Source organism: Podarcis cretensis (genome assembly GCF_951804945.1).
Source record: "Podarcis cretensis genome assembly, chromosome: Z".
NCBI lineage: Eukaryota > Metazoa > Chordata > Lepidosauria > Squamata > Lacertidae > Podarcis > Podarcis cretensis.
The window spans coordinates 30351105-30363792 of record NC_137184.1 but is presented as its reverse complement, the minus strand read 5'-3'; the positions used below and the strand labels follow the sequence as shown (position 1 = coordinate 30363792).

At 43.7% G+C, this 12688-nt stretch overlaps 1 protein-coding gene across 1 annotated transcript in view; it reads left to right on the top strand.

Moving 5' to 3' along the window:
- CHM (CHM Rab escort protein) overlaps positions 1 to 12688 on the top strand; it is a 69206-nt gene that overhangs the window by 1012 nt on the left and 55506 nt on the right. Inside the window, exon 2 of the mRNA XM_079961690.1 lies at positions 9587 to 9653. Within this exon, the coding sequence (XP_079817816.1) occupies positions 9587 to 9653 (67 nt within the window). The remainder of the gene's footprint in view (positions 1 to 9586; positions 9654 to 12688) is intronic.

The window sequence follows — 12688 nt, the reverse complement described above, 5'->3', positions numbered from 1 at the left end:
CACCTCATAGAATCATGGTATTGGAAGGGACCTTAGAGGTCTCTAGTCCAACCTCTGCTTGATGCAGGCATTTAACTACAGCATCTCTTACAGATGGCCAGCCAGCCTCTGCTTAAACACCTCCAGCAAAAGACAGCCATTGCTTGAGGCAGACTCCTCACTGCCAAACAGCTCTTAATTGGTATAATTCCTATGTTTAATATAGTATAATTATTATTAGTAAAAATAACAATTTGCACACCACCTTATGAGTTGTGCAATGAAGTCCTTGTGTTCACTTTCACAAGGTAATTATTGTTTTTGAGGTTTGGTTGTGGTTGTGTGTGTTTCTAAATAGGGTTTTAGAAAACCTTTTCATGATGCAATAAAGCAAAAAGAAACCAATATAAATAAAAACCTAGACAGAGAAAAGAAAATGCAGAGTCTTCCCTCAAAAGCAACATTTAACCTTTGTCTCACACAGAAGGTGGTGTAGCCTCCCAGCTCTCACTTGGAGCTTTTTCTTCTTCTCCCAGTCTTTCACCCTGGGAGTTCTTTGCTTCCCTGCCTCTCACCCAGGGTACCTCCACCAACCATCTGGGCTTTTGTGGTTGTCTTTACAAAGAGGAAACTGAAGCTGAAAACAAGCTGCTTGCTTCCATGTACCCACACATTCTACAGACAATCAAGGTTTTGAGCTAGTGTTGTCCACCTCCCTTTTTGCAAGGCCTCCAAGTCTTGTTATGAGTAAAAGCAGGTGAAGCTTTTTCCTAGCCTGCAGATGAAGTGATGGAAAAGTTTTCACCAGCTGAAATTCTGATTGTTGTAACATTGCATAGGAGGCATGCCAGAAGTAAAAGTGGCAACCCCAGTAGTACATGAGACTCTTAATCTCAAGTTTGTAGATCTGAGCCCCATATTGGGCAAAAAGATTTCTGTATTGCAGGGGGTTGGACTAGATTGCCCTCTTGATGCCTTCTAACTCAACGATTTTATGCTTCTATGAATCCCAGTTAACACGGCCAGAGGTTGTGTATGAAGGATGTAGCTTCACCTTGTGTTCACTTCTCCCCTGGCCCCCTCCCCATATGTATTTTTCTTCTGTATCACAGCTGCTTGTGCATCAGACCCTAACAATCTCCTTCCTCTCACCCTGGCTTCTTATTCATTTAAGATTCTCTGTTGGATCTTGAGAGAATGCATTGTCCCTTATGTACCTGGTAAGCCACTGCAGTCTTCAGGAGAGCTTCTCTTTCAAGTTTCAAAGATATTGGAAGCCCACTCCACAGTAACATGGAGCAGGGCTTTCACTGTGGTTGCCCTGTTCTGTGGCATGACATTCCTGTTGAGATATGACAGGTGCCTCCCATCTGCACTTTCTGGAAACAATTGAAGACGTTTTTGCTCTGACAAGCTTTCTCAGCTGGATGAATAGGTATCTGCTATAGGTGTCCACTTTGTATTGTTTCTTTTTTTCATCTTCTGTTATTTTTGTGCCTCATAAAATTTTTGTGCCTCATAATGTGGAAGGTGATTAATGAGTAGCAACAATAATATTCAGTCCATGAAAGCTAATGCCATAATGCATTTAATTTTGTGTGTGTGTGTGTGTGTGTGTGTTTGGATGGAGACGTTCTGTTAAGACTTGTGCTCTGTGTATATCAAATAACTGCTGTATGTGAATGTATTTAAAATAATGTTCCACAACGGACTTTTCCTCACCTTCCAAATAGTCCTGTGTGGTTGGTAGGTAGCTTGGTCATAATGCTTCCCATTTTATGAATTTGGGTCTGAAGTTGGGAGATAAATGACACAGAAGAGACCTTGCATGCCGTCTAGTCCAGCTCCCTGCTCGGTACAGGAAATCCAGAAGTCAGACAGCCGTCATTTGGGGATGCTCTAGCTTTCCCCGAATATTTCTGTGGGGGAGAGCCCACCATTCGCCTAGGTCAGCACTGGAGAACTTTAGCCTAGGAAAGTGAATACAGCCTTCCAAATGTTCCTCTGTGACCAGTAGTCAAGGATGATGGGAGTTGTAGTCCAACAACATCTGGAGGGCCACAAGTTCCTCATCTCTGGGACAAAACATTGGCATTAGACCAGCGTTTTCTCAGGTCCTTCAGCCGCACTGGTTGTATCCAGTTAAGTTCTACGTGGAGTGAACCCATTGAAATTAATGGACCAAAGTTAGTCCTGTTCATAAATTTCTGTGTGTCTGCTCTGAGTATGATGAACATTAAATATAATCCCAAGTTGTTTAGGACTTTGTTTACTAACAGCAGCATCACAGTTGAGCTTTGCCTCCTACCCAGTCCTCGGCTCCTGGCAGAAAGTAAACAGTGCCAACGAGAAGCCTTCGTCTGGCACCTCCAAGCCTTTCTCTCTGACCCTCAGAACTCTCCCCAGGGAATGCCTCCTTTACATATGGAGAGATGTACATGTAGAAGCCTCTGACTTTTGTGTAGTTGGAATGTAGCCTATAGTGTAAAGATAAGAGTCAGATATGTTGCCTCACCCACCACTGACATGTGGCCCCCAGAAGGTTGCCTGCTAGGAAATGTGGCCCTCTTTACCTTGGTGGTACATTGGTACCACCAAAGTTCTTGTTACTCCAGTTTAAATAAGGATGCTTGTATTAGTACAGACTTGTGAATAAGCTGCCAGAAGTAACTAGCCTGCGAAATACAGTGGTACCTTGGTTTAAGAACAGCTTAGTTTATGAACAACTTGGATTAAGAACGCTGCAATCCCGGAAGTAGGTGTTTTGGTTTGTGAACTTTGCCTTGGAATAAGAACATGTTCCGCTTCTTGTCATGTGTGTTCCATTTGTAAATTGAGCCCCCTGCTGCTATGGGAAAGCACACCTTGATTTAAGAACTCTTTGGTTTAAGAACGGACTTCCGGAACGGATTAAGTTCGTAAACCAAGGTATCGCTGTATGTATAAACTAGTTTGCTGGGGACTGGCAGAGGATGGATGGAGAATTCTGCCCCCTGACTGCCCTCTGTGTTTCTTGTTTGTTGCAGAGGAGGGAGGTAATGTTCTGCCCCTTCCCTCCCAGCCCTTTCACTCTTATATATGGAATTTCATACAGTTGCCTTCACTCAGTTCCTTGTCGCCTATGGCTTAAATACAAGGTAATATTGTATTTAAATACAAGGTAATATTGCGGGTGGCGCTGTGGGTTAAAGCCTCAGCGCCTAGGGCTTGCCGATCGAAAGGTCGGCGGTTCGAATCCCTGCGGCGGGGTGCGCTCCCGCTGTTCGGTCCCAGCGCCTGCCAACCTAGCAGTTCGAAAGCACCTCCGGGTGCAAGTAGATAAATAGGGACCGCTTACCAGCGGGAAGGTAAACGGCGTTTCCGTGTGCGGCTCTGGCTCGCCAGAGCAGCGATGTCACACTGGCCACGTGACCCGGAAGTGTCTCCGGACAGCGCTGGCCCCTGGCCTCTTGAGTGAGATGGGCGCACAACCCCAGAGTCTGTCAAGACTGGCCCGTACGGGCAGGGGTACCTTTACCTTTACCTTTAATATTGTGATCAGTGGGCTGATTAGCTCCAGCTGCATGCTTCTGAAAGTGTTTGTGTTTTTCACTATTGAATGCTACTGTCAGATATTGTAGCTCAGAAAGAGGGAACTTTTTTCTCAGTCTGAGAGCAACATTCCCTTTCAGGAGCTGTGTGCTGAGGGTAGGCAGACCCAGAGGCAAAAATAGGCAAAACAGTGAATGCAAATTTCCCTATGTACAGAAGGTTAGTTTCTACAAATTCACATATCCCCCCTCTGATCTAAGGATGCATTGTAGCCAGGCAGAAAAATTCAAGGAGAGTGTAAGCCAGGGCTCATGAATGTTGTGGCTCAGTGTATGTGTGTGGCCTGGAGCAGCACTGGGACCTTAAGACTTGAGGTTCCCCATTCCTGTTCTAGCTCACAACACTAGCTGACTTTGGAACATAAATAGGTAATTCCTAAGTGCAGTCTTTTAAGTAGAATTTGATGGGACTCATTGGGGAGCTAAGTTTGGAATCTGAGAGTGCAAAACTTTTAAACTCTAGAGATGTAGGTTGAAAATGCAAGACTTGTCTTCATTCTGTATTTTCCCTGTTTGGTTTTAGCATTGTTTGTTTCTTGTGGTATTAATAAATCACACAACCCCCTCATGAAATTTTGGGTAGTATTCACCATATCATATGGTGAATAATGAGTTAATATGCGGAAAGGGTGAGAGAATGGCAGCATATGTGATGGCATTCATTGTTGTGTTACTGCTGAAATTTAAGTAGTATAAGAGGAACACTTGTGTCCTGGGTTCTCACTGAATGAAGAACTTGAACTCAGATTGTAGATATGAATACTGCATATAAATTCCTAATTGCTGAAATTGGTACATAGTAAAAAAGAAGAAGAAGCAAGAGTTAGAAGACACAGTAGGTTCCATACAAAGCCAGTTAAGCTAAGATGTTGATCCAGTAAGTGACATGTCCCCTGCAATTCCATCATATAGGAATGGGGCAGGCACAACTTGGTGCTGCAAATCAGGCTGTTCCTTGGACTGGGCAAGCAAACAAACACTCCTTGGTGAAGGCTGAGCCTGCATTGTCTGGTCATGCTTACTCTGACTTCTCCATGACCTAGACGACAGAAGAGGCATTAGCAACACTTCTGGAGCAGATGGGGCAGCAGGCTCCTCTTGGGAAAGTAAGCTGGGGCCAGGCCCTGGTAGTTCTGAAGGTAAAGCCAGATTCGGAGATGAAGCTGGCCTTAAAGCCGCTGACAAGATGTGCACGAAGCACCAAGGTAGAAGACAGGGAGACAGAACGGGGTATGGAAAAGGCATCCCACTGCATCCCTCCCCAGAGCCCTCCTCCCTTGATGACTCCTTAATATTCTGGGACTATGATATGACCAGCTCTGTTCCTCTGGGTCCATCCCCAGCTGTCCATGGTTACACCTACCCTTCACCCTGATCTGACCGTCTTCTCCAGCACAGGAACCAGAGCTTGAAATGAGGACAAGAGTCCTAGCATTATAACCAGTAAAACTAAACCGCAAATCTGTTAAGTTATCAGATAAAGCACATTCCCTTCTGAAAAGAGTTTGGGTTCTCTTTCTTTGTGCCCAAGTCAATCTATTCCCCCCTCTTTTTCTGTCTCTGAAAAAGAAGTGATTCTTTTTTTTTTTTAAAAAAAAAAAGTCACTGTAAATTTCCTGGTTCCATGCATTTCCCCCCTCTTTTCTTTTTCTAGTCTTCTCTAGTTATAAATAACACATGAAATGACTTTCAAGGTAGAAAGCAGGGATCCATTTTGAAATATTCTATAAAATAAAGAGTGATTTATGGCTCCATATGATTTTGGCTGAAAGCATTTGGGCTTTGCCCAGTCATCAAAGTCCTGTCAGGGGAATCTATTATTTATTGTTCGATATGCCGGGAGTGGTGGTAGTACTTTATTTTATGTTTATCTTATGTAAGTATAGTGTTAAGAAAAATCAATTCCAGATACTAATACAGTTTTAAAAATCTATTGTGGAAAACTAACCAAAAGATGAGGTACAAAGTGAAACATTGGGGGCGCCGGTTTTAGCTCCCTGCAAAACACACACTTTCTCTGTCATACATACACAACCTTAAATGTTTTGATTACTACTGAATATTTGGGCGCATGATCTTCCTCAGTTTCATCATAATGCAGTTCCTGCTGTAATGTTTTCATAGTTCAAATTTTTGTAAGCAAGTGGGCTTCATTTTACGCAAGCAAATATTTAAGCATCTGGCACAGGGTGGGGGGGTGGGGAACTCTCAAAACTAGATGATGTGAACTTGTTTTTCATATTGTCATACAGCTATTTTATTCAATGCTATACAGATTTGTGAGCTTCTGAAGTAGGTTATTGGCTTAAGTTCTAGCTCTGCTTGTTTGTGATGCAAGGTTAGCTAAAACTCTGTGGAGATGGTTGGCAGGGGTGAGGAAATCTGTGGATCTTCATTTGTTGCTGGAATACAACTCACATCAGCCCTAGCCACTGGGCATCCTGACTGGGGTTGATGGGAGTCCAGCAACATCTGGAGAGCCACAACTTCCCCATCCCTGAGCTAGAATTGAGACGCATTAATCCTGGAGGCCTGAAAAAGATTTGCCACTTTGTTGTAGGGCTCACCAGGAAGATTTTATAAGAAAAGCGTTGAGGAAGCTGTGGCCCTTCAGATGTTGCTAGGTTCCAGCTTCCTTCAACCCCCGCCAGCAGCACTAATGATATGGGGGGATATGAGTTGCATTCCAACAACATCTGGAGGGCCACAGTTTTGCCAACCCTGTGTTACAGAATAATAGAAATGTCTCTGTGGCACCGTGGTTCAGTGTGCCTGGCTGTTAAGGTTGGTGGTTTGAACCCACCCAGGGATGGCTGTGGGCAGGAATTTATAAGGAAAAAGGTGCAGTCCCAGGTGCCCTGTTGAATTTTGAGCCCCATGTTGGGCAAAAGATTCCAGCATTGTAGGGGGTTGGACTAGATGACCATAGTGACCCCTGCCAACTCTACTGAACTAAATCATATTAGAGCAGCAAAGAAGTCAGTTATCTAAAGTTAGCAGGAATATCTCACCTGCAGAGCCACAGTCAGTGTTTTCTTTTTTGGGGGGAAGGGGGGTCCATTGTGTAAACCAGTTTTCTGTTTGGCATACTACCCATCTGCAGGACCCCTTTCTTAATCTACCTTTTGTAGTGTGGGAGATGCTGCATCTTAATGCCTTTTTGGGCTGTGAAAATAACATCTGATGCCCTGAGGCAGCCCTGGTGTGCACTGAACCTGGCATGGGGGCACCCTATTACAGCTCTGTGGGTCAGGAAGAGTGTTTAGTGCAGTGGCCCCCACATTGCTAGGGTGACAAGACAAGGAGTACTCAGGTGGAAAAGGGCTGAGGTCTTAGGAACTGCAGTTTGTTAAGAATGTTGGGAATTGTAGCTTTATGAGGGCCCCCTAACAACTCTCAGCACACTTAACAAACTACAGTTTTCTGGGGAAATCATGGTGTAACAGAGCTTTAACTGGTTGTTAGTTAGTGCTCACATTAGTGTGCAAAGCCCTAAATGACTCATGTCTCAAATACTTGAAAGAGCATCATCTTCCCTACAGATCCTCTTGGGCACTAAGATCTGCAGAGGGTAGTTTCTCTGTCCTCAGAAGCTCAGGGGGTGGTGACCTGGGAAAGGGCCTTCTATGTGGCAGCCCCTAAGCTGTGGAACTTCTTCCCCACACAGGTGCATCTGTCTCTTTCATTATACAGCTTTCAGTGAATGCTGAAGACACACCTGTTCACCCTGGCTTTTGACACTTGAGATGTGTATTTTTTGGACCCACCTTATTTGTGTTCATATAGTGTTATATTATGCTTTAATATTAATGTTGTGTTTTAATTGTTGTAACCTGCCCTGGGATCTTCTGGTGAAGGGTGGGTAATAAATTGTAGTAGTAGTAATGATGATGATGATGTATGGTGTCAGTGTGACCCCTGACCACAACAGGTGCTTTTTGGGTTTTTTTGGTCAGGTTGGAGTTGCAGTACCTTGGACAGCTCCAAGCAGACCTTCTATGCTCCTCTGAGGCTCCACCCACTTCCTGATGAGCAATCCTCCAGCCTAGCACTCAGTTACCTCTCAGTCAGCTCCTGCATTGTATTGTCTGTGCTGGCAAGCAGGCACTGGGGTGCATGGGGCCTCTGGTGTAAAGGGAGTTGGTTCTTCCAGAAATCCCAGTTTAGGTGTCTCTGGCTCAAGATGCTCCTGACTGGCAGGCTCACTGTGAGTGTCAGGACTCAGCATCTTTGGGGCTTCCACCACTGGTGACATGCCCCAGCACGTTGAGAACCTGGCATGCTAAGTAAAGCCATAGCATCTTCTTGCCCACTCACTATATGGAAAAGCACCCTTTGCCCCTTTTCCACATTCACTGTTTGTTTAATCCTTTCCTGTTCATCTAGAGGCCGTGTCCATGGTGAGCAGCTTGCTGCACCAGCATATGGGCATTTAATAAACTTTGTTTTCAGTACCATGATCATATGTTTGAGTCATGCAGTGTTGGCTGCCATTTTGGTTAGGACAGCATGGTAGAGTGATGTATAAGACCAATCTGAGGCCTGAATTATTAGTTGTTTAAACAATATACCAGTGATATTATTGACTAACTCTTCTCCTCTTGATCAAACTTTGAATCTGCAACTTCCAAGCTCATCACTAAATATTTAAAATGCTTCTTGGTAATGTTTTAAGTCAAAGCTCTTTAGACGAACTCAAATTTAGTTGGAAGGTGGCCCCATACCAAATTGGAAAAGGGTAATTTTGCCTCCTTTTCCTTTACAGTTGCATCCAGCATTCATTTCCTAGATTATAAACTGCTAACATTTTATTAATATTACTTTCAAATCTGACAGCAAAAAGCCTTTTATATTAAACCCGTAAAATAGCTCATAGGGATTTCTGGATGAAAGGTAGCAAATGCAAGGTGGTTGTTACTTGATTACAGATGGTGATTTTGAAATCTTGGTATGCATTGCTTTAAGATTTAAAGGTATTTGAAAAGCTCGCGTAGCCAAACAAGCATAAACTACAGGCGTTGTCTGTTGCAATGCACCATTCCGAGATACCGGCAATGTGTCAACGAAAGTAGCTGGAAGCTTCGCTCCAATAGTGTTTCTTCAATGGAAATCAATATGCTAATTGGCTCATAGAACTGGGGACACTTGTGTAAGTTTGAAACACTGCTAAAGGAAAAAGGATCCTGGCCCGTGGTGTGAAACTCCCAATGCCTTCAGAATTGTCTACTAGGCAAAATAAACTTTCATCTATTCCTAGCATAGCAATCCTTTTTCTCCTCCCCACCCTGGGGTAAAACCCAAGTGTTAAAATGGTGTTCCATCACAACAAAACAGCCATTGATGTTGGGAACTTGCATTGAACCTTCATAACTCCCCCCTCCCTTTTGCCAGCTGAGATTAAATCTTCCACTATCTGTCAAAATGGTAGGCCTTAAAAATGACTAAAAAGTTGCTGAAAGTCTGAATTTTTTCCTTAAGGGCACCTGAAGATATGAAATAGATTAGAATGCTTCCTGGTTTCATACCGATTTCTGATCTTATTATGGAGTCATTTTGCTGAACTTGCGTAAAGCTCATCTACAAGGTTTCGGCTTGGTCTTCTTTATGGTCTTACGTGATAGACAGCTTTGGTGTCGCTTTCCATTACATTGCAGAAGCAAAAGCAACCCTGTTGTGTGCACATAGAACAAGGGTGAGGAACCTTGAGCCCTGGGACCAAATGCAACCTTCTGGACTGCTTTATATAGCCCTTGGGACTCAACTTCCCCATGCATCGCCCTTCCCCACTCCTGCTCTGTGGTCTTCTGAGTGCTTCTGCCTGGATGGAATGTGTGCCTAAAGGTGGGGGAGATGAGGTAAACAGGAATGGAAAAGAGAACTTTAAAATATTAGGAAAACCTCCCCCCCCATTTAAAGCTTTGTGATTCCTTCCTCTGAATGTAGGGAGGATGTGCCAGAAGGGGCAGCTCTCAGCTGGTCTGGTATAACAGTGGTGCCCATTTCTCCCTCCCTTACAGGTTTGCCTGAATCTATCATAGCAGCCGCATGTTCAAGAAGTGGCCAGCGGGTTCTCCACGTGGATTCGTAAGTCTTCTAACTAATTGCCATCTTTTGTTACATGTTGTGGGACTTAATGTTTGTCTTCTTGCGCATAACAGATTGTGGTTTCACCTTGTATTAACTGTTGTATGACACCTTTAGGGACATTTATTTTTGCTGTAGGGACGCGGGTGGCGCTGTGGGTAAAACCTCAGCGCCTAGGACTTGCCGATCGCATGGTTGGCGGTTTGAATCCCCGCAGCAGGGTGCGCTCCCGTCGTTCGGTCCCAGGGCCTGCCAACCTAGCAGTTCGAAAGCACCCTTAAGTGCAAGTAGATAAATAGGGACCACTTACCAGCGGGAAGGTAAACGGTGTTCCGTGTGCTGCGCTGGCTCGCCAGATGCAGCTTGTCACACTGGCCACGTGACCCGGAAGTGTCTGCGGACAGCGCTGACTCCCGGCCTATAGAGTGAGATGAGTGCACAACTCTAGAGTCTGGCAAGACTGGCCCAAACGGGCAGGGGTACCCTTACCTTTACCTTTATTTTTGTTGTGATCACTAAACAACATGATATTATCTGAGACATATTCCCCTGGAATGAGTTTAAGTATCCCCCTTTTCTGCAGTTTACACTGGAGCTTTTGGGTGAGATTCCATCACCCCTTTCAGTATCTCCTTGGTTGTATGGAACCTTGTGATGAATGATGGATAAGAAATACTTTAAATAAATAAGTAGGAAAACATGGACTCTCATATGTCAGTTGTTCACCTCTTCCAGGAGTGAGAACATTTGCGGGAGAGTGTGTGAGAGCCTGCAAATCTCTCCTTAGTCATGGTATTAGCCTGTGAGGGAATAACAACTGAATATCACCCTTCTCTGAATTGGGACTGGCAGAGGATTGGTAGGAAGGCTCTGACATAGGCAGCACCTAACCCTATTTTACATGTTCTTGAATACACTTAAAATAGCCTTCTGATTTCAAAACTGTGGATGTCTTTTCAGTGAATAAATCTATTTATATACCATTATTCCTAAAGAATATCAGAGTTGTTTACAACAATTGTACATATAAAGCCATACAGTAAAAACACTATTAAAGGTTACTGTAAAAAACCGGCTAACTATTGTGGAAATATGATGGCTTAATTGCCTGCATTTCCCACTCCAGTTGTACCTTTTTATCTACTTGCACTGGTGCGCTTTCAAACTGCTAGTTTGGCAGGAGCTGGGACAGAGCAATGAGAGCTCATCCCATTGTGTGGATTCGAACTGCCAACCTTCTGATCAGCAAGTCCAAGAGGCTCAGTGGTTTGGACCACAGCGCCACCCGTATCCCTTGATTGAGCTGGGATATAAGGATTCAGGCATAACTTGTTTAGGGCTTTGTAAATTGATACAAGGAACTTGAAGCCGGCTGAGTAGTAGATGGGCAGCCAGTGCAGATGCTTTAACAATAGTGTCACATGTTGTTTGCCAGATGCCCCCATCAGCAATCCATATGCTACATTCTGCTCCAGCTGGAGCTTTCAAACCAGGCCGAAGGGCAGGCCCATGTAAAATGCATTGCAGCAATCCAACTTTGAGGTTACCACCGCACGAACTACAATGATCAGGCTATCCCTGTCCAGGAATGGTCACAGCTAGTGAAACATTCTAAGTTGGTAAAATGCACTCATACCCACAGAGGATACTTGAGCCTCTAATGACAAAGATTTATCCAGGAGTACCCCCCAAGCTACACTCTTGCTCCTTCAGAGGGAGTGCAACCCTATCCAGAACAAGTGGTTTTCCAGTCTCCCGGTAAGTGAGAAATGGACCTGGAAAAATGTATTAAGAATTGTCAACTGTCTAAAGCACTGCCTGAACACTTTGAGTAAGTAAAACATATCTAATAATTCTCATCTTCTATTGAAATGCAGCTTACAATGGGATGTTTCCCCCTACCATTACAATAGCTATGTGTTTTGAGTCCTTCCAGATCGAATTGCATAAAACACATTTCCCACTTTCATTTATACTTGCTGGACAGCTATCTGTTGCTTCTAAGAGCGTTTGCAAGACAGGGTTAGGCCTCCATCAATAAATAAAACTAAAATTTGGAGAAATAAAAGATGAAAACTACCACTTGGATTTGCTCCTCAAAATTTAAATCCATAAATCCTAAACAATATTCTTGGGTGTTATGGCATACGAGAAGGAGGAATGGAATATTGGTCCCACTTGTAAATCTGATCCTCGCTATGCTGTGAAAACTTTAAATCTCTCCTTTCTGATAGGAGTTAGATAGAAAGCATAATGGGAGGGGGGCAGCGAGAAGCTGTGAGTCAAATGAAACTTTTGAAGTACTTTGTGTGCCAGTGCTGCCTGGATTCATTACCCTGGGTGGATCTTATTACTTTTAATCTCCCGCCACTGTTTTGCGTTTATCATAATATACCGCTTATGTGATGATGGTAGATGGTCTGAAGTGGACCATTATAAACCACTGAGTAGCACCTCTGTTGATTTATAAACACTGTCCAAGCATCCCCCATCAAGAACAGCTAATCTTATTCAAAATAGTCACTTCCATTGCAGCCTGGCCATAAATTCCGGTAGTCATGTTTTAAAACCAAAGTTAGCTTCTGCCAAATTGTAATTGAAGGGGGCTCTGTTTCTGGGTGCTAGCTATCCGTCTCAATAAAATGTTTTTGGAAAAAAAATGTGGTTCTTTTTCAGAGAGCTACATTTACTGTAGATATTAATGAGCTGTTGACGTGTGAAATTTCAAGGATAGATGCTAAGTGATTTAGAAAAGTAATTTGCAATTCGGAACGTGAGACTTGGCATTGACTTTAAATTTGAAGTTGTGAAAGTTGAGAATTGAATGCAGTTGTGAAAGCGATTTGTTTATGCATGAAGATCTTTCTTCCTAGTGACCTCCCTCCTCCCCTCCCCTCCCCCTCCCCCCAAATGTTCTTGTTTTAGGGGACTTTGCTCTTGTTCGTAAATTCTGGATGCATTGGTGGAATAACCAAAGCAAAAGGAAGGCAGCATATTTCTTCAGGTTGTCTATTTTGTGTCTGACAGTAAAATTT